This window comes from Schistocerca serialis, chromosome 7, assembly GCF_023864345.2.
Source record: "Schistocerca serialis cubense isolate TAMUIC-IGC-003099 chromosome 7, iqSchSeri2.2, whole genome shotgun sequence".
Classification (NCBI taxonomy): Eukaryota; Metazoa; Arthropoda; class Insecta; order Orthoptera; family Acrididae; genus Schistocerca; species Schistocerca serialis.
The window spans coordinates 125,124,184-125,147,427 of NC_064644.1; the positions used below are offsets into that span (position 1 = coordinate 125,124,184).

The 23,244-nt window shown below is 37.6% G+C and overlaps 1 protein-coding gene across 1 annotated transcript in view; it reads right to left on the reverse strand.

Moving 5' to 3' along the window:
• Positions 1-23,244, reverse strand: part of LOC126412312 (DNA helicase MCM9-like) — a 167,707-nt gene that overhangs the window by 32,944 nt on the left and 111,519 nt on the right. The window contains exons 10-11 of the mRNA XM_050081833.1: positions 18,507-18,682; positions 11,521-11,769 (exon numbers count right to left, since the gene is read on the reverse strand). Of these exons, the coding sequence (XP_049937790.1) occupies positions 11,521-11,769; positions 18,507-18,682 (425 nt within the window). The remainder of the gene's footprint in view (positions 1-11,520; positions 11,770-18,506; positions 18,683-23,244) is intronic.

The window sequence follows — 23,244 nt, forward strand, 5'->3', positions numbered from 1 at the left end:
AAATGCCATGTGCGTTTTATTATTTTCAAAATTTAATTTATGGAATGATAAGCAAAACTTTATTATTCATCAAATTAAAAATCATTCTTGTATTTGAGAAATACATCCAGTTTCAGAAAAATACTTATTGTGATATAAAGTCTCAGTGTAAAAAACTTTGTGATGTGGCATATCTTGAAATTTTACATTTTTATTTTATGACTATATCAAAGAATCTTTATTATCACTTTTGTTCTCAGATTTCTGATCACACAAAAAGATGAAAGTTTATTTAGATTGTTTCTGTTTTTAAGACCGTATGTTATGATAATCTCCAATTTGAACAAACAGTGCCTAGAACATTCTGGAAAAATGTAACTTGATATATAGAACAGAATGTGGGTCAAATCGGTTAGTATGTTTTTAGTCTGTGATCAGGCTGCATTTTGTCACATCTACAGTTCTTTATCAACAATAACAACAGCAACACATAAATATATACAACAGCAGATACCAAGCACCAGAATTACCCGAGAATGAGAGAACATGAACAGAAGAATACAAGTCCATATTGAGTCTGATCACAAGCAATGTTCATCATACAATAACACATAACTGTCCTCGTCTGTGATTGGATCTGTCACCCAGCATGGTTGAAGCACAAGAGGGTGAGGCCATGATGGCAGCATGCCACCAGGAACACTCGTCCAACAGTGACACTACATCGAGTGAAGAAGCTGCCCTCACACTGTCTTCTTGTGGGTGGCACCAAATATAAAGTTGCGGTTGTGCTGGTGGTGTATGTGGGCATGTCACTACCTCTCCCCCCTCCACAGAGCCAGCGCAGTAGGTGTCGGTGTACAAATGTGGAGAACCAGCCACACAGGGATCTCTGCAACGGGTTGGCATGGCCGAGGTCCGCCTAAGTGACCTGGCAGCAGTGGCCACGGTACAACAGAAGCAGGAGGTCAATTTTGTTTGTCTCCTTTTTTGCTTACTGACCCTGTCATCTGTGGTATCACTATTTTTAATCATCACTGTCCTAAACGTACAGCTGTGAAATTTATATCTTTGTTGTCTTCTGAATATGTTATGATTCTGAGGTTGTGGTTACAGCGGGACCTGACAATACAGCTGTTTTTTCCTAATACATGTAAGATTTCACTTCTACATTGATGTGAGAATGTCACTGGCTGCGTAGAGCCAGTAGCTACACACCCCCTTTCGTTCCCATTGTGTGTTACAGTGACTGTCTATGATATCTGAACATGAAACACGTATGTATACCACAGGCCGCTATCTAGACTTTTACCATCTCATGCAAAAATGTGCACTATTGTTCACTATTTGTTCAATTTTAACATCAATACAATTCTGACTACAGACAGACTGAGGCAAACTACCACTCGAATGTGGCAGATGTTCACAAACAGTCGAAATGTGTGTTATGGATTCCTGTGGTTGGGAGCATGATGAAATTTCTGCTGTGTAGGTACATGATGAAAGACCGCAGGATATCGTAAAGTTAATATTTATTAAGAAACAAAAAATTGAAACACTGATAGATCATAAGCATTAGCAAAGACATTAATTATGAATGCGCGGTGAGGCGTAGACAAATGAAAGAAAAAACATTCAATGTTTTTGTATTGTTTTTTGTTTTTTACACACACACTGTCATAAGTAGGAGGACAATGAAGATGTGTGATTTTAAATATGAAGTATTATGAGTCCTATGTATCATATATGGGCATGAATAATAGTATATTGAACAACAGTATCAAGTATTTTTTAATTATTGAAATGGAGTGAAAACCTTATAAGGAGAATTTTCTTGATTATGACAAGCGCCGGTGTTCTCTGAATCTGCTGCCTGCAACTACAATTGAAATATAAGCGAAGTCTAATAGCCAAGAAAAATTCAAATAAAGACAGAATATTTCTAATAATGCAAACTTATTATATCCTGCAAAAATGTGTTTCCATATGAATATTTAATAATATTTAGTAATAATAATTTTATTTATTTACTCTTTTTTTGTTAATACAACAACTGTCGACCTGTGTGCCAGGACTTCAGGGCACTGGTTTAGAGTCGGGTTTGTTAACTATTATTATAGTAAGAAATTTCTATGACATTGTTATGAATCATAAAAACTAATTGTCTGTATTTTCTGTTTGCATTAATCACAACGGAGAGCAAGTAAAGCAAGAAGGCAGAAATTGAGAAGAAATTTTGGAAAGTAATAAGAATTGGATGCAGTTTATGTAAAATTTTCCATAGTACGCTGTTTTGTTATTGTGGCCAAGATAGATACGAAGCCCACACCTACTACAGTAGTACAAGTTTATATGCCAACTAGCTCTGCAGATGACGAAGAAATTGAAGAAATGTATGATGAAATAAAAGAAATTATTCAGATTGTGAAGGGAGACGAAAATTTAATAGTCATGGGTGACTGGAATTCGAGTGTAGGAAAAGGGAGAGAAGGAAACATAGTAGGTGAATATGGATTGGGGGACAGAAATGAAAGAGGAAGCCGCCTGGTAGAATTTTGCACAGAGCACAACATAATCATAACTAACACTTGGTTTAAGAATCATGAAAGAAGGTTGTATACATGGAAGAACCCTGGAGATACTAAAAGGTATCAGATAGATTATATAATGGTAAGACAGAGATTTAGGAACCAGGTTTTAAATTGTAAGACATTTCCAGGGGCAGATGTGGACTCTGACCACAATCTATTGGTTATGACCTGTAGATTAAAACTGAAGAAACTGCAAAAAGGTGGGAATTTAAGGAGATGGGACCTGGATAAACTAAAAGAACCGGAGGTTGTACAGAGATTCAGGGAGAGCATAAGGGAGCAATTGATAGGAATGGGGGAAATAAATACAGTAGAAGAAGAATGGGTAGCTTTGAGGGATGAAGTAGTGAAGGCAGCAGAGGATCAAGTAGGTAAAAAGACGAGGGCTAGTAGAAATCCTTGGGTAACAGAAGAAATATTGAATTTAATTGATGAAAGGAGGAAATATAAAAATGCAGTAAGTGAAACAGGCAAAAAGGAATACAAACGTCTCAAAAATGAGATCGACAGGAAGTGCAAAATGGCTAAGCAGGGATGGCTAGAGGACAAATGTAAGGATGTAGAGGCCTATCTCACTAGGGGTAAGATAGATACCGCCTACAGGAAAATTAAAGAGACCTTTGGAGATAAGAGAACGACTTGTATGAATATCAAGAGCTCAGATGGAAACCCAGTTCTAAGCAAAGAAGGGAAAGCAGAAAGGTGGAAGGAGTATATAGAGGGCCTATACAAGGGCGATGTACTTGAGGACAATATTATGGAAATGGAAGAGGATGTAGATGAAGATGAAATGGGAGATACGATACTGTGTGAAGAGTTCGACAGAATACTGAAAGACCTGAGTCGAAACAAGGCTCCGGGAGTAGACAATATTCCATTGGAACTACTGACGGCCGTGGGAGAGCCAGTCCTGACAAAACTCTACCATCTGGTGAGCAAGATGTATGAAACAGGCGAAATACCCTCAGACTTCAAGAAGAATATAATAATTCCAATCCCAAAGAAAGCAGGTGTTGACAGATGTGAAAATTACCGAACTATCAGCTTAATAAGTCACAGCTGCAAAATACTAACACGAATTCTTTACAGACGAATGGAAAAGCTGGTAGAGGCCAACCTCGGGGAAGATCAGTTTGGATTCCGTAGAAACACTGGAACACGTGAGGCAATACTGACCTTACGACTTATCTTAGAAGAAAGATTAAGGAAAGGCAAACCTATGTTTCTAGCATTTGTAGACTTAGAGAAAGCTTTTGACAATGTTGACTGGAATACTCTCTTTCAAATTCTAAAGGTGGCAGGGGTAAAATACAGGGAGCGAAAGGCTATTTACAATTTGTACAGAAACCAGATGGCAGTTATAAGAGTCGAGGGACATGAAAGGGAAGCAGTGGTTGGGAAGGGAGTAAGACAGGGTTGTAGCCTCTCCCCGATGTTGTTCAATCTGTATATTGAGCAAGCAGTAAAGGAAACAAAAGAAAAATTCGGAGTAGGTATTAAAATTCATGGAGAAGAAATAAAAACTTTGAGGTTCGCCGATGACATTGTAATTCTGTCAGAGACAGCAAAGGACTTGGAAGAGCAGTTGAATGGAATGGACAGAGTCTTGAAAGGAGGATATAAGATGAACATCAACAAAAGCAAAACGAGGATAATGGAATGTAGTCTCATTAAGTCGGGTGATGCTGAGGGAATTAGATTAGGAAATGAGGCACTTAAAGTAGTAAAGGAGTTTTGCTATTTGGGGAGCAAAATAACTGATGATGGTCGAAGTAGAGAGGATATAAAATGTAGGCTGGCAATGGCAAGGAAAGCGTTTCTGAAGAAGAGAAATTTGTTAACATCCAGTATTGATTTAAGTGTCAGGAAGTCATTTCTGAAAGTATTCGTATGGAGTGTAGCCATGTATGGAAGTGAAACATGGACGATAAATAGTTTGGACAAGAAGAGAATAGAAGCTTTCGAAATGTGGTGCTACAGAAGAATGCTGAAGATTAGATGGGTAGATCACGTAACTAATGAGGAAGTATTGAATAGGATGGGGGAGAAGAGAAGTTTGTGGCACAACTTGACCAGAAGAAGGGATCGGTTGGTAGGACATGTTCTGAGGCATCAAGGGATCACCAATTTAGTATTGGAGGGCAGCGTGGAGGGTAAAAATCGTAGAGGGAGACCAAGAGATGAATACACTAAGCAGATTCAGAAGGATGTAGGTTGCAGTAGGTACTGGGAGATGAAAAAGCTTGCACAGGATAGAGTAGCATGGAGAGCTGCATCAAACCAGTCTCAGGACTGAAGACCACAACAACAAACAACGCTGTTTTGCTCAATGCAGCTAATGTAGGATGGCTACGCAAGTTGCTTGCATTGTTACGCATGGTAACGCCTCTTTTGAAGTAGATAGAAACCTTCTCCTCATCATTCCCCTTCTTGAAATTTATTTGCGAGAAATTTACAGGAATTTTTCAGTGTGATACATATTGTCAGAAAAACATAAAGAGTAGTACAATAGTTTGCACATCATAATAGACGTAAAATAGGCTTTGACATCATGTAAATTACAATTATCAAATATAATAAGTAGCACATGAAATTTTAACATTTTTGTGAAAATCTTATTTTTAGCATACTCGTATAACATGTCCGAAAAATATATGCCCATTGTTGATAGCGATAGCAAAAACACAATCAGCCAAAATGGCGTAGAATTGCGTGATCGAACAATTGAAGTTCAGGCACCATGCATGCCTACTGCAGAAAGTTTAAGCAGATCAGAGATGAGTGTCGCAGGCATGACAAATGATAGTGATGCTCCACAACAGAATGACCTTAACGACACAGTGTTTACAACTGACCAGACAATGTCACACATGTTCCAGAGCAAATACTGCTCGTGAATGAAATATTGGAGTGTGATTCCAATATGAATTTTGACAACACGTTACAAACACCACTTGGTCACAGCACAAACATTAACTTGAAAAGTACAGCTGACAGCAACCACAGTAGTACAACTAACGCACTGCTATGGCAGTTATTATCTAACATAAACTAGAAATTAGATAGTATCAATACAACTTTCAGTGATATGAAACAGATATGAACATGGTAAAACAGCAACAAAAACACTGTTACACAAGATCTAAATACAATGAAACAAGAAGAAAAACAAGTATTCAAGGATTTGCAAGACATGGATGGTCTCACAGAAGTTCGATGACTTAGCCAAAAATTTACGCACTGAAATTGACGAAAAATTGAATGATATGAAAACACAGGTAAAGCATGAAGCACTTTCTGAAGTTAACAGTGACATTACAGAGTTAAAAAAGAAGGTAGATGCCTTTAATGCTCTCAAAAAAATAATAATAATTTTGTACCATAGATAATATTGGCATACTAACAAAACAAGGAGAGATGCACTCTTCATTAGATTAACCTTCACCTGTTTGTCTCTTAAGAGATAGTGGGCGGATGTATTATGAGTTCCACAGAGTTAATACTGTTAAAAAGAAATTTATATTCCAACCATACATTAAAGAAGTGTTATAGAAAATTATTAGGAAGGAAAACTTTATTCGTACATTTATATTCTGTTCATCATTCCACCCGCGCCGAGAAACCTGCATCAAGAGGATCGAAGCAAACAAGAACCAGAGCAGAGGAGGGGCAATACGGAACCAGTACTGTCATACCAATCTCCATACACAATAGAGGTAACAGGAAAAGGCTGTACATAAATTTATTAATGTTAATCTAATAATGTGTTGAATATTGAAGGTCTGTTGATATTAATGCCAACTAAAGTTCACTCAGGATATGAGTAATTTCCAATTTCTTTCCATTATTATTTAAAAATTTATTATTTTAATTATTTAAGCAGCAATTTTTAATCAGTTTGCATTATATATTATATTTTATGCATGTCCCGCATACATGCCCCAGACACGAGGTTTTCAACCCTGAACCATTCAATGGCAAATACAGTAGCCTACGTGGATACTTTGAAAAATACCTGAACAAGACACGCTACTGGACAAACCCAATATCAGAGGCAGACAAATTAAAAATTTTCAAAAGTCATTTACCATCGTACATTAGAGAAAAATTTGTCACAACACCAGAGCACAACACTGAATATTTTCTGCCAGTGCTTGATTCTATCGACTTAATCTATGAGGAAAGACCTGTACCCAATAGAGCAACGGAAAATAAGACACAACAACAACATAGTTATGTAAATGAGTCAGTAAAATGTGATCTAAACACACAGCAAGGATGGTACACACAACACCAAAGTTACATACCCAGAGGTTACGAGTACGGTAACAGGAACGGGGGGGGGGGGGGGGGGGGGGGGGGGGGGGGGGGGAACTATTTAAAAGAAATTTTCAATACAACAGGCGTAATTTCAATGCACAAGCAAATTACAATTCACAATCACAAGGCCCTATGCCAAACATGAATAGAAACAGTCAGCTGCAGCAGTGGCCAACGCACGGCGACAATGCCATGCCTTACGCTGTACCGCAGCCGACCTTTGGACAGCAGAATAGTTGCACAGCAGCTAACAACACAAATTGGCGAAGTACACACACAGTGCAGCTCACTGAAATTACTGCAAGTAATGAACTAAGTCACACTATGCCACCTGAAAACACCAACCTGTCTTAGTTAAGCCCCAGGCTATTGACCTCTTAGGGAATGGGGGCTAAGCAAAACTAGAAACATGTTTCGTAAGGTTTGACAAACAAACTGACATCAAGAATGATTCGTATCAGCACGAGTTGGCTATAGTAGATAAAGTCAAGGAAGAACAAGTACAAGCAATGATCAAGGTGTAAATATTTAACATTGACACACAGTTAGTTTTCGATACAGTTTCAACTACCAACCTATGTCAAATGCATTTTTTTGTGACTTGAAGAAGAGAGGCAAATTCCCTACATTTCCTGTACAAAATTGCAAGGTGAAAACTGCTACAGGCAGTAAGACCAAATTTTTTAGGCATCAGGCACTTATTCCATTACAAAATGAACATTTTACAGTGAAGTGCAACTTTCTTATAATTGACAAACTTATAGTTAATTGTCTTATTGGCATGGACATGTTTAGAACATACAAAAAACAGATTGACATAGGTAATGGTAAATGTCACCTTTTTGTAAAGGATCAGATCTTTTCTATTGATTTAGTCAAAACACCTGATGAAAGTAACAAAAACAAACCAGAGTCGAATGTAGTAGCACAATATTCATTTCCAGTTGTATATTTCACAAACAAATTTGATGCTGAACAAGAAGCAAACACTGAAGTTAGTTACGAAATGGTAGAGCAGAAACTAAGTGAATCACAAGTACTAAATGATTTGCAATGACAAGAACTTTCTAACTTGTTATTTAAGTATGCCAATATTTTCAGTAAGGAGCCAGGAGTAATGAAAGACTATGAAAATAAATTTGAAGTCTATCCACGGGAGACATTATATGTAATGTCATATCCTATTCCATGGGAAAAACGAGAGGCAGTAAGGGAAGAGATCAATCATATGATTAAATGGGGAAATATAAAAACTTCATTTTCACCCTATATTAGTCCAACATTATCAGTAAGCAAACCAGATGGTTCTGTACAATTAGTTCTCAATGCTAGAGGTATCAATAAGATTATAATACCAGTACGCATAAGACCAGGTATACACTCGCGCACACACACACATATCCATCCGCACATACACAGACACAAGCAGACATTTGTAAAGGCGAATGTCTGCTGGTGTCTGTGTATGTGCGGATGGATGTGTGTGTGTGTGTGTGTGTGCTGTGTGTGTGTGTGTGTGTGTGTGTGTGTGTGTGTGTGTGTGTGTGTGTGTGTGTGCGCCAGGCCTCAACCTCTGCTAATTTCAAGTTGCCGCCACTCATACCTCACCTATCTTTCAACAACATCTTTGCCTCTTTGCTTCCGCCTCGACTGACATCTCTGCCCATACTCTTTGCCTTTACAAATGTCTGCTTGTGTCTGTGTATGTGCGGATGGATATGTGTGTGTGTGTGTGTGCGCGAGTGTATACCCGTCCTTTTTTCCCCCTAAGGTAAGTCTTTCCGCTCCCGGGATTGGAATGACTCCTTACCCTCTCCCTTAAAACCCACATCCTTTCGTCTTTCCCTCTCCTTCCCTCTTTCCTGACGAAGCAACCGTTGGTTGCGAAAGCTAGAATTTTGCGTGTATGTTTGTGTTTGTTTGTGTGTCTATCGACCTGCCAGCGCTTTTGTTTGGTAAGTCTCATCATCTTTGTTTTTAGATATATTAGTTGAAAGTGTGATATTCAAGGTTAAATCAACATTAAGAAAGCGAGTGCATGCACATGCGATGGTAGCATCTAGCTCTTAGCCACCAAATTAACCAGTGCACCAGTGCAAAAACCAGCAGTGAGAGAAGCAAACTGAACATTAGTTAGCGTGCTAAATTCTTAGTGTGCTAAATTCAAATATGTAATGGGCTACCATACTATGTATATATCTTTTCATTTCGTGAAGAAACTTAAAATACATAGGATACGCAGACATATCCATTCCATTAAATAAAAAAGAAGCCAACAATAAAGGGCATCAATTCCTACCGGCAAATGTAAAAAAACTGTACTTCTCCATACCACTTCAACGTGCAGTGTAGGGGCAGTCATGTAGGTACATGATGAAAGACCCCCAGGATATCGCTAAGTTAACATTTATTCAAAAACAAAAAATTGAAACACCGATAGATCATAAGCATTAGCAAAGATGTTAATTATGAATGCGCAGTGAGGTGAAGACAAATGGAAGAAAAAACTTAAATATGAAGTATTACAAGTCCTATGTATCATGTGTGTGCATGAATAATAGTATACTGAACAACAGCATCAAGTATTTTTTATTTATTGAAATGGAGTGAAAACCATATAAGGAGGATTTTCTCTATTATGACAAGCATTGGTGTTCTCGGAGTCTGCTGTCTGTAATTACAATTGAAATATAAGCAAAATCTGATAGCCAAGAAAAATTCAAATAAGCACAGAACATTTCTAATAATGCAGTCGTATTATATCCAGCAAAAATGTGTTTTCATATCAATATTTAATAATATTTATTTAGTAATAATATTTTTATTTATTTATTTTTTATTAATACAACACACTGCCTTCTCAGTACTCTGCTCCTCGCATTGATCCTTGTTCACAGCCAAGCAGGTGTAGTGATCCCTCTCCAAACATTCCGTGATGCTGTGCTTTAGCTACTGTGAAACAAGGACTGCCATCTCTTCAAGGATGCAGGTCATTTGTAACAACAGCAACTAATATATAAATAAAAGATCTCAATCACAATTCAGTCCAATTCTCAAAATTACGCTCGTCACACGATCTAATGATGCCTGTTGGTACTATCTCCACTACGGCTCTCACTGCTGTGATTTAGTTGCAAGATAACAATTACAGTCAGTTTAACAGTATTTACTTCACTAGTTAAACATTTCACTCTGGATTAATTTTCTTCCTTGTTTCATTTGAATGTCACCATCATGTTCTAAAGCAGACTAAAAGCTGGTTATGTTTTTAATACGTCAACAGCGACCGAATCTCTCATCTGCAACCCACTCAGAAAATCATTACAGTGTCTCATAACCAAATAAAATATGTACAGACTGGAGTTAAGAATCAAGTTTGAAGGACAAAATTTTCACCTTTGAATGTTACCTTTACTCAAGAATCAGCACAATATTTTTATACAATATTTACACATATATAAAAACTTTTATTGGAAACCTGTTCAAACACAACAAGAGTTTGTATGATGTTAGAATTTAAAGCTATTTCCTCCTGTGTTTCACAAAATTATCAAACTTTAAGCAGCAAAATAGATTGTTGTTGTGGGTAATTTGTAGTTCCTCATGTATACCTTGCACTAGCACCATTCGAATCATTTGTCATTTGTCCGAGCAATATCAATGCTGTATCGAGTGCTACAGCATATCAGGAAATACTGAGCCTGTTCGAGCTTGAGTATTGTTTTCCCAGTCCCCCCCCCACCCTTCCAAATGAATCTTGATGTGTCCTCAGAAGTGAAAGATTATCTGTAAATGTAAGACGACCCCCATATACTCTATTAAACAATGCAAAAATGTTAACATTATCAGTAATAGTTTAATCTGTGAATACAAGATGATCCTGTATTTTTCAAATGACGAATTTGAGAAAAAAATGTGTCTTATAATTGGGTAAATATGGTAGTTATTTTACAATATGACATAGCACCATATTCAGAAAACTTTATGGTAACCACCTTCTCACGAAAGCCCGTGCAATTGTATACCATTTCAATCATATACCACAGTTAAATTTTCATCCCTCATGATGGACTGAATGATTTCTCCTTCATCTGCAGAGACAGTACTACTTGCACTAATGATCTGGGTCTTGGCTCTGTGTCCATCTTGACTTTGATAATGTGTTCACTATGCAATTCATTGTAGTCCATCCACGTTTTTGTTTTCTTACTTATTATTAGACCCATTCTTGCATTATCTCTATTTGATTAGTGTGACCGGAAATCCTTGTCTTTCTATGACCACACTTCCCGACTTCCCACATCATCTAACTTCAACCTACCTACTTCACAGCAAGATGTGGAAATGTAAAATAAATCTGTTTCTTCTTCGCGATTTCTTCTATGCTGTAGATCAGTCCTTAAGTAGAAGTAAGTGATACAGTATAGCATAAAGTAAATAGTTGCCGGCTGTGAAAATGTGTTGCCTGGCATATCATATAAATAAGCAATTGCACTATGAATTCCTACCTGTGCAATAAGATTTCATTTGGTTTGCTTTTGAAAGATTTTTTTTTTTCTAATGAGACATTATTCATTCTGTGTTTTTCTGTTGACTTCCATACAGATCCGTATGTTAGTTTGAGACATACCTTATAAGACTCTCCAGTAAACGTACAGTAGTCCTTGCAGCATTTCTAGAGTCAGCCTTACGCTGAGCTTGGTAGTATTGTGTCAAAATGACATTGGCTTCCTCTGTGAAGGATGGTTGAATGTGCTTGATGATGCAGAAATATGCCTGCAGCTTTTCTAGCTCCCACAAATCACTGGAACTGCATTTGCTCTCCTCAGAAAAGATTCTGACAGGATCCCTCCCTTTAAGAATAAAGCCTGAAACTAGCCTGCAAAAATATTGAGAGACTGTGAAAATAAGCAGGAACATGTAGACATGCACTTACATACAGCTAGCTCTAGACAGGGTCTTTCTGAAAGCTTTGACATTGTGGTCTGAACTTCCTTGCCAGGCACACAACTGCATTGTCAAAAAAAAACATATCACTAAAAGTATAAAGCAAGAATAACTATAACAAAAAAAACTGAGAGGAAACATCTACAACATCGTGTTCTACATTTCCAGTGCTTAGCTGATTACGAGCTTTTCAATATAGTGGTTTATTTTCAATTTCAAAGTGGGTTTAAGTGTGTACTAGTACCATGAGCCATTGCAACTGATGTTTGGGAATTATCTCTCTCCATTGTTAAGTCTGCCAGAAGTAGCAAAGAATGTGCACAATTCTGGTAACGTTAAGTCCTTGGAGGAATATAACCAATTTGATGAGTGAAACCAACAACTCAATGTATAGTTGAGACACTCAGTAAACAAGACTGTGAACATTGCTAGCTTTTGGATGACTGCCTCTTCAGAGCTATTGATTACACATACACACACACATATATATAGACCTGTACAGATATACTGCCCCAGCACTGGAGTTCAAATGGGGTGAGGGGCTGCATGGTGTGAATTTGGTGAGAGGAGGAATGAGATGGGCAGTGGGAGGGAGGGTTGAGGTAGGGTGACTGACATGTGGGAAAGAGGGGCAGCAAGCACACAAAATAGGAATGTGGCACAGGTGAGCAAGTTCTCACCGCAGGCAGAGGGAACTGTGTGTTGCGCACAATGATGTAGAGGTGTAGATTTGCAGTGCAAGTGGGAGTATACCAGGGGCACAAACTATGGAGTGAAGGATGCGAATGCAGGATGAGTGAAGTTAATGTACATTTACACAGGCCGTATCATATAAATTGTATATAGCCACCAATATGGCTCAATAACATTGCCAGGTACAAATACTGCAGCTACAAGTTTAGCAACATTGCTGGCCACTGTGACCTGGCAATATTTGTAGCTATCCATTTCTGGACCAGAACTGCTTACACAGTCCACAATATTGTTACAAACTGGACAAAACCGAACTAGTGGATGTGGGTGCAGCTCTACTCCAGAGTAGATGTGGTGTAAGGATGGATTAAGATATTATATAGATTCAGTAGGCAATGGAGTGCGACTTTCGGAGGGACGGAAAGGATTGTGGGTAGGATGTTCCACATTTCTGGGTGCAATGATGCACAGTTGAAGCCCTGTTGAAAGATACGATTAAGTTGTTCCACACATTAATATTCCAACAGCCTCGGGAACCACTGTAATATGTCATCCATTTCACTATCCAATATTATAATGACTTGGCGTGAACCAAATGGAATGAAAAATGAATTTGAGGGTACTCTATCAAGAAATAAACAAACTGTACTGGATGCTGCAGTCTTAATCTACATCAGAATTTAAAGTGGTCACAGACTAGTGCAGTGCAGGCTCAAAATAAATACCAAGCCACAAGGGAATCAAACTGTTTGCAGGAAATCAGAAATGTATGCTTTGAAAATTTACTTAATAATAGAACATTATATCAGATTAAATTAAGTAACAAGTTCTGGGTTTTGGGAAAATGTAAGGTTAGAAGGAAATAGATAAAAGGAACAATCACATAATAAATGTAGTTGGCAAAAATGCTTTGAAACAGACAAAAAGAAAAGAAAAATCCCAAATGGGAGATGGGGATGGAGTGGGGCTGATGCGATGGAGGGGGAAGAGGGGGGGAATTGTTCAAAGAATTTTTTAAATGTTTATACTATTTAAGAGATGAATTCCAAAACACATAGTTAATCATGGAAATAACCACATTTGTGAATGAACAAGAGATGACGTGTATAGTTTTTTGAAGTATCTTGAAAGGCACAAAGAGAAGATACTGTGTCACTAGAAATGATCAGAACTGGAGGAGGAGCAATACAAAAAGTAATTTCAAAATTATTTACTGAAATTATGTAGGTTACGACAAGTCCCAGACATTGGAACATAGCTCTAATGTTTCTACTTTCCAAGGATGGCGACAAGCAAGACTGAAACACTACAGACCAATCAGCCACCTAAGTGAAATGAACAAGGTATTCACTACAATGTCACCAACCTTGTAGGAAAAATAACAAGGGATTTTTCTTGCAAGTCATTAACAGAACTGCAGAATGTAGCAATGAGTATAACTCAGCACTTTGTCTAGGGTTCATATATTCTGAGAAAGCTTTTTAGCCAGTTTCAACAGAATTTCAACTGAAATCCACTTAGAAAGAAGGTCTGATTCAACCTTTGTTAGTATACTGAGAAGTATATATGTCAATGCTACAGCTTCTATTACCACTCATCATGGTACTGGGTAATTCAAAAGTGAAAGGGGGCCAAGGAATGAGATTCTGTACAGTAGAATCCCTCTAATCCATCACCTTCGAGACCGGGACCATGGTCGGAACGAAAAAAAGGTCGGATTAACTGAAAAATAATATTTATTGCAAAAAATATAAAAAGACATTTAGAACAAAAAATTAAATGATTTAAGAACTAAAAGATGTCTACAGTAATATAAAAAGATGTTTTTTACACAGTGTTAAACAATACATTAACTAAAAAAGTCTACACACACTATAATATGTATTGGTTTTAAAAGGAAAAACGACAAACAAATTACAGTGCTGTACTGTACTTAATAACGTATAAACGATATATACTGTGAACTAAAAAATGTGTATAACATTGTACATAAAAAAGAAATTTTTTAAAAAGAAATAAACTACTGTACGTATAAACTAAGAAATGATTATACTGTATGCATTGTTTTTATAGTAACAACGAAAACAAATTACTTGGAAAAAAAGTCAGTGATACATTTTTGTTTAGCAGATGTTATTCTAGATTTCGCTGCAGTGTCCCTCCATTTTTTTATCCACAAAACGTCCATTGGAGTTTAGTTGGATTCTGCTCGAGGTATTGAAGGGCAATGTCAAAAGTGTTTTTTTGCATCGTTGTGTGAAATCCGGTGGGTTGTCTGTCTTTGCAGTCCGAGTCCTCATTCACAGTTTCCTGGCTAACAGCGGCAACAATCCGGTCGTCATTGAGCTCTTCAAAAGTGTCACAGTCTTTATCACATTTGTTGATCCACTCTTAAACTTCATTGCCAGGGACGTTCAGCTCCAGAGTTTGTATATCTTTAATGATTTCCAGTGCTTCGTCGTTTTGTTCATCTTCGGTACACTAATTTTCAGTCATAACTTGTGGCCAAAGCTTACGCCACGATTTCCGCAGTGTGTCAGGTTTCAGTTCATCCCATGCTGCAGCGATTGTGTAGATAGCATCTTTGATGTTCAGGGATTTCATTGCCTCAAGTAAGTTATGACCCCCTCCAGATTTTTCCAAGATTTAGCTGATATATTTTCTGCGATATCGCCTTTTTAACCATTCGATAATGCCCTGATCCATTGGTTGGATGAGTGAGGTCACATTAGGAGGCAGAAAGAGAGCTTTTACGTCCCCTTTCATCAAATCTTCCTCAGATGGATGTGATGGTGCATTATCCAAAAGCAGTAGAACACAAACAGATTTTTTTGCTTCAAGTCTTTTTCAACTGATGGCACAAACTCGTTGAAAAACCAGGATTTAAAAAGGTTGCAGTCCACCCAAGCAGATTTTTGATGATGACCATCACCACCACCACCACCATCATCATCATCATCATCATTTAAGACTGATTATGCCTTTCAGCGTTCAGTCTGGAGCGTAGTCCCCCTTATAAAATTCCTCCATGATCCCCTATTCAGTGCTAACATTGGTGCCTCTTCTGATGTTAAGCCTATTACTTCAACATCATTCTTAACCGAATCCAGGTACCTTCTCCTTGGTCTACCCCGACTCCTCCTAGCCTCTACTGCTGAACCCATGAGTCTCTTGGGTAACCTGCTTCTCCCATGCGTGTAACATGCCCCCACCATCTAAGTCTGTTCGCCCTGACTGCTACACCTATAGAGTTCATTCCCAATTTTTCTTTGATTTCCTCATTGTGGACACCCTCCTGCCATTGTTCCCATCTACTAGTACCTCCAATCATCCTAGCTACTTTCATATCCGTAACCTCAACCTTATTGATAAGGTAACCTGAATCCACCCAGCTATCGCTCCCATACAACGAAGTTGTTCGAAAGATTGAACGGTGCACAGATAACTTAGTCTTGGTACTGACTTCCTTCTTGCAGAAGAGAGTAGATCGTAGCTGAGCGCTCACTGCATTAGCTTTGCTACATCTTGCTTCCAGTTCTTTCACTATGTTGCCATCCTGTGAGAATATGTATCCTAAGTACTTGAGACCGTCCACCTGTTCTAACTTTGTTCCTCCTATTTGGCACTCAATCCGTTTATATCTCTTTCCCACTGACATTACTTTCGTTTTGGAGAGGCTATTCTTCATACCATAGTTCTTACATTTCTGATCTAGCTCTGAGATATTACTTTCAATCGAATCTGCCATCACAAGTAAGTCATCCGCATATGCGAGACTGCTCATTTTGTGTTGACATATCTTAATCTCACCCAGCCAGTCTATTGTTTTCAACATATGATCCATAAATAATATGAACAACAGTGGAGACATGTTGCAGCCTTGTCTTACCCCTGAAACTACTCTGAACCATGAACTCAATTTACCGTCAACTCTAACTGCTGCCTGACTATCTACGTAAAGACCTTTAATTGCTTGCAAAAGTTTGCCTCCTATTCCATACTCATGTAGAACAGACAATAACTTCCTCCTAGGAACCCAGTCATATGCCTTTTCTAGATCTATAAAGCATAGATACAATTCCCTGTTCCACTCGTAACACTTCTCCATTATTTGCCGTAAGCTAAAGATCTGGCCCTGACAACCTCTAAGAGGCCTAAACCCACACTGATTTTCATCCAATTTGTCCTCAACTAATACTCGCACTTTCCTTTCAACAATACCTGAGAAGATTTTCCCCCAAAAACCTGATTAAAGAGATACCTCTGTAGTTGTTACAATCTTTTCTGTTTCCATGTTTAAAGATTGGTGTGATTACTGCCTTCGTCCAGTCTGATGGAACCTGTTCCGACTCCCACGTCACTTCAATTATCCTGTGTAGCCATTTAAGACCTGGCATTCCACTGTATTTGATGAGTTCCGACTTAATTTCATCCACCCCAGATTTTTGATTGCGGTAATAAACTGGCAAGGAAGATAAGTTTATATTTTTGAAAGCCCTTGGCTTCTTAGATTTGCCAATGACGAACAAGGGGAGCTTGTGGGCACCATCTGCATTGCTACAAGGAATGATTGTTATTCTATCTTTTGTAAGTTTTGTTCCTACCACGGATTCATTTGAAGCTGCAAGTGTTTTTGTTGGCAACATTTTAAAGATTGGCCCTGTCTCGTCGATGTTAACACTTGGCAGGGTAACAGTTCATTTTCTTCTACAATTCCTTGAAACTTAACAGAAAACTCCTGAGCAGCTCCGGCATCGGCAGATAGTTTTTCACCAGAAATAGAAACAAATTGGACACCAAGACGAGTTTTCCAACGATCAATTCAGCCTTCACTGACAGCAAATTTACTTTCGGCTTCCAGTTTTTTGTGCAAAACTATTACTTTTTCTTTGAGAATTGGCCCGGATATTGGAGTTCCTTTCCTTCTTGACAAAACGACATCCACAATGCATTATCAAGCAGTTGAAGTTTAGGCTCTTTTAATGTTTTGCGATTCTTCAGAGTGTTTTCACCATCAGTCGTAACTGTATAGGATTCAATGTCTTTCCGATTCTTCCTCCAATCCTTAATTGTCGTAACATCTACATTCAGTTCCTTTGCAATTTTTTGGAGCGATTCTCCTTCGTCCAATCTTTGTAGCACTAGTAATTTTTCATTTAGTGTTTACGTTTGAATCCAGACATGTTGAAAAACAGACAACTGTACACACAATGAATCTACAGTAATAAGTACTATAGAGAACACGGAATTAAGCAAACAATGGCATTTTTTAATCCCAACAAAGGATAAAACTGCACAATAACGTACAGTATAACAATATGCACAGCGACAGACACCGCAACAATGGCCCGACAGGCGTCCAGTCAGTGACAAGTTGGCACAAGCTCGAGAGCCTGAGCATGGTCGGACTAACCAGAGTAACGGACCATTCAAGGTTGGATTAGAGGGGTTCTACTGCATCTTCAAAACTATTCTCATCAGTTCTAGAAGAAATTTTACACTATTACATTGGGTAAAAGAAGACAGAATACATGTGAATGGAACAAACCTGTACAATCTTTGTTTTGATGATGACATTGTACAGTTTTCTTTGAACACAGAACAAGAAATCAAAGAATTTCTTAGTGCAAATTTGAAAGTTTGTCTGAAACCTGTTATAACAAACGGAAATTTGGAAAAATGAAAATAGTTTTCAAAATTTAACTTATCATAGGCATTAAATGGAAAGTGTAGTCTAAAAACACTTGTTTTTGTTTACTGTCTTGACTTTTTATTCTTCCACAAAATAAGATATGGCAGGACAGGATGTAGGAGAACGTGGCACAGGTGCACAACATACGGGTCTTTCTAACATTCAGCATTATCTGGATCACATAAAATTACTTAATATAAATGTGAATTTACTTTCAATACTATTAAGGACAGACAGTAAATACAAGGTTTTCCAAGCAGTGTTCTTGTGCTTTAGAATGTTACCTGTCCCAGTCAGAATTTCTTGAATCTAGAAGTATAAGAACTAGGTCAAAGCGACTTAATAATGGACTCGCCAGTGCTATGTTAATGTTGATTGGCTGCTCGGGGTCGTAATGTCCTTTAGGGTTGGTAGCAGCAAGTACAGTACATCTGGTGTTCAACTTGCACACTAAACCAGCCTGAAATTGAATATAATTAAATAGTTACAAAAGGCTTCAGAAGTGAAACATAAACTTAGTTGCACAATGGAAATATGCTGATAAAAGACAATTTTGGTTCAGGTAACCACATTCTCTGTATTGATAGAACTTTTGTGGGCCCTGCACCTTTCGATGTATGATAGAAAGATAGCAAAAGTTTGGGAGCATATGAAAAATTTGAAGAACACTCTAGCAACATTTGAGAAAAATACATAGAGAAATTTTTCTCAAAGAGGAAAAAGACAGGGAAGAACAAGTACAAATACCAGTAAAGAGAAGAAGTGTAACACTGCACATCTAATTCTGCATACTGCAACCAATCAATTTGGGAATTTACATGTTGGAATATATGACTTCTTTGTTTTTCTCTATAGATTTTTCAGAGTTAAAAAGTATTACCTACCTCCACAATCTAAGGTTAGCTTGGTATGAATGACACTGTTACTGACAGGCTGTTAAACCCCACTCTTCCTTCTTTTTGATTGTTGTTAGATAATCCAGATAATAATAATAATAATAATAATATTTATTCAACATTGAATATACAATCCCTAGAAACAATACAGTTTCAGGACATCATACAGATTATTCTTCTGAATACGTCAGTGTATAAATTACAAACTAAAATTTGTTTGTATTAATAAATTTTACATTTTGATGGATTTTACATTTGGTAGTTGATGGATTTTACATCTAGTAGTAATCAATCACAATATTACAAATACTATTTTTATCAACATTATATTAGTTGTAGGTTACTGAAAACTATGAGCTTGACATATTTATGAAGCACTTTTCATACAGATATAGTACTCGTCTAGGGAATAAAAAGGGTTTTCAATTAGAATTCTTTTTAGCTGATCTTTTAATTTGTTAGTAGGAAGGGTTGTGAGACTTTTTGGTAGGGCATTGGCTAGCTCCAGCCCAGCATGAAGTGCATTTTTTTCTTATAGTATTGCAATTGTAAATGCCACTATTGCTCTCAACTCTGAAAAGATTGTTGACAACAAATTTCAAGAGTAATTTACTCTTGTAGATAATGTCCACATCTGCTTTAGCAAATAGCTGGAAACTGTATTGTTATAGAAAGATGAAAAGTTCTTAGACTAACCCTGAAAGACTTTTTTATGTCAAAATTATATTTTATCTTTTGACAGTCCATTTCTCAGTCAATGCATTTTGACCAATGTTTTTGCGATGAATATATTTTGTCCTGGGAATCAGATTCTGGAAGCCCACTTATTTACATCAGCTACAATTTTTGCATTGGACCCAACATGTTTTCCAGCAACAAACAACATTAGAAAAATGGCTCTGAGCACTATGGGACTCAACTGCTGAGGTCATTAGTCCCCTAGAACTTAGAACTAGTTAAACCTAACTAACCTAAGGACATCACAAACATCCATGCCCGAGGCAGGATTCGAACCTGCGACCGTAACGGTCTTGCGGTTCCAGACTGCAGCGCCTTTAACCGCACGGCCACTTCGGCCGGCAAACAACATTAGATGCAGTAATATGTGGATATCAGATATCCTTTGTAGTTCAGCATTAGTGTTGCTAGCTAATGATGTTTAGAAACTGGCTTCAGTTCTTAGGGACCACCAGAAATTTTCCTTTGGTGAATACCACTAAAAACAGGGTTCACTCTGCTCCACAAGGCCAAATGAGAAGCTAATAGATAACTTTAAAAGCGATCATTTCAGGTTAGGCTTTACCGTGAATGTTACTGATACCAAATGAAACAACAAGTTTACTGTTGTCAGTCACTATTTATATCCACAATGCGTTTTGAACGTTTTAAACGTCCACCATCAGGTGGATTTACAAGTGTTAGTAGGACATGTGTGTGTTGTGTTACAACATTGGGGTAACTTGTGGCACTGTCTAGTGGAGAAACAAAACCACTACTTCAGAATGTGGTTTTAGGGAGGTTTTTGACTAAAAATTAAACATACAGTATATCTAAATGTGAAACTCAAACAATTAAAGACCTCCAGTGGTTCTATGTTCCTATCTCTGTCGTAATTCATCAAATGTAAACTGTCATACTTAAAGAATATTTAGCAAAACAACACAAGTATTTCGTAATAAGTTTCAAAGGATTTTGGAGATCTTTGTGTGAGTTGATGAATACATGCGTCAGAATAAATATTTCAAGTGGCATACAAATCCTATTCTGTCAACTTTATATAGCTCAAAATTTCATACTCATTTGTATATTCAGGTGACCTGTCGCAAAACATAAGTACAATAGTTATGTTGCCAACAGTGGTACAATTATACATAAATAGCAAATTTTGCTGGGATATCAACAATATAGGAAAAGACAAATAGCTCCTTACCATAAAGATGGCATGTTAAGTTGCAGATAGGTATAATTAAAAGCACTTACATGTAAGCTTTTGGCCACGGCCTCTGTCAGAAAAAGAGAGACAGACACACACCATTAATTCACACAAGTCAGCACACCCTATCCACACATGACCACCACCTCCGGCAGCCCAGACCAGAATTTCTGTCATTTAAGATGGATTCAGGTTGTGTTCTATGATGATTGAATATTTGGAATGTTTCAAGAATGTCTAATTTTTTTGCGTTTGGGTTGGATATGTAACATACTGATACTTATGTTGCTGAACATGGTGTTTCTTTTCGTGCCAGTGATGTGTGGTACTTTTTGTTTCTTAGTGCTGCCACGAGTTCTTCAAATCTAATCTCAAATGATCCACCCGTATGGACTATGTAGAAATAGTCACAGTCCAAACATTCCATTTTGTATACATCTGTATGGTGAAGTGGATTCTGTGTGTTGCTGTTGTGAGGTAACTTCTACTCAAACTTGTTGTCAGTGGTCAAGGACATGTTTATGCCTCTTCACTTGAAGACATTGGTAATCTCATATGAATTTGTTGGGATTTGAGTTTTAAATGGAAATGCTGTTCCAGTTTTAAACTAAATAACAAACTTTTATTAGTTCACAGAATGAAAGTAACACGATTAGTCTCTGAACCACCTCAACAAGTACTCAGAAGATCTTCTCAAGTACCAAGAATAAAGAACATGGATGAACATGCGTCCTAGCACACTGAAGATTCACAAGAACTAGAACCATCAACTTTGGAAGAAGCATTGCAATCTAGGGACCAGCAGAAATGGACTGAGGCAATTCAGGAAGAATTAAAGTCAGAATCAGAAAATCAAATGTGGGAATAAGCAATCCTGCCTCCAGGCAAAAAAGCTACATATGACAAGAGGGTCTTTAAGACAAAGAGAGACTTACAAGGACACATAATCTGTCATAAAGCTCGTCTGGTAGTTAAGGGATGTGCACATGTCAGAAATATGGACTATGAAGAAACTTATGCGCCAGTGATATGATACAATTCACTCAGATATTGGATTTAGTTTAGCTGCTAAATTTAACTTGGACTTCGATCATTGGGATATAGTGACAGCTTGTTGGCAAGCTAACTTAAAAGAAGAAATTTATGTCAAAATTTCCACAGTTGACTACATGACAAAGATGGTTAAATACGAAGGCATTAAAAGATTTAAGAAAGCAGTCTACAGACGTAAAAAGTGACGTTTCAATTGGAACATTTAACTAGACAAAGCTCTATTAAGTCTGAATTTCAGTAAATCCACAGTTTACACTTGTGTTTACCACAAAAATGACGGAAGCGATATATTCATTTTGGCAGCATATGTAGGTGACATGCTAATTTTGTGCAACAATCGGCAACAAAAAATTGCATTTAAGGAGAAATTAAAAGAGCACTTTAAACTAAAAGACCTTGGAAATGTATCCAATTGTATAGGAATCCAAGTAACAATAGATCACAAGCATGGACTTTTATGGTTGGATAAGACCTATTATATAAATCAGATTTTACAAATATATAACATGGAAGATTGTCATCTGGTATCCACACTGCTGGACAGATAGCCTAATGTATGTTCAACTAGGTACTAGACCAGATCTAGCAATGCAATTGGAGTGGTGAGTGAGTTTAACACTAACCCACGATTACCCCACTTGCAGCTGTAAAAAGAGCCCTTCAGTATCTAAAAGGAACTAAAGATTTCAAATTAAAATTTTCTAAAGACGAGGGCCATGACATCACAAGATACACTGATGCTGACTGGGCTAGGGGCACTGCAGATAGAAAATTGACCATTAGTTTTTTTCTTTTTTTCTCAAGGTGCAGCAACAGCAGAAAACAACCAACAGTAGCTCTCTCGACAACAGAAGCAGAGTACACAGCATTAGCTTCTGCATGTCAAGAAGCACTTCAGGCTGCAACAGCTGCAAAGAGAAATATCTCCTTTTCCAAATGAAGGCCCGATTAAATTGTTTTGTGACAACAAAGGTGCAACTTATCTGTCAAAGACAAGCAGATACAAAGGCTGCACTAAACTCATTGACACCAGATATCATATCATCAGAGGAGAAACTGTTTCAGGAGAAACCACAGTGGAGCAGATTTCAATGAGATGAATGCTCACAGCCGAAGAACCAGACATCATCAACTAATCCA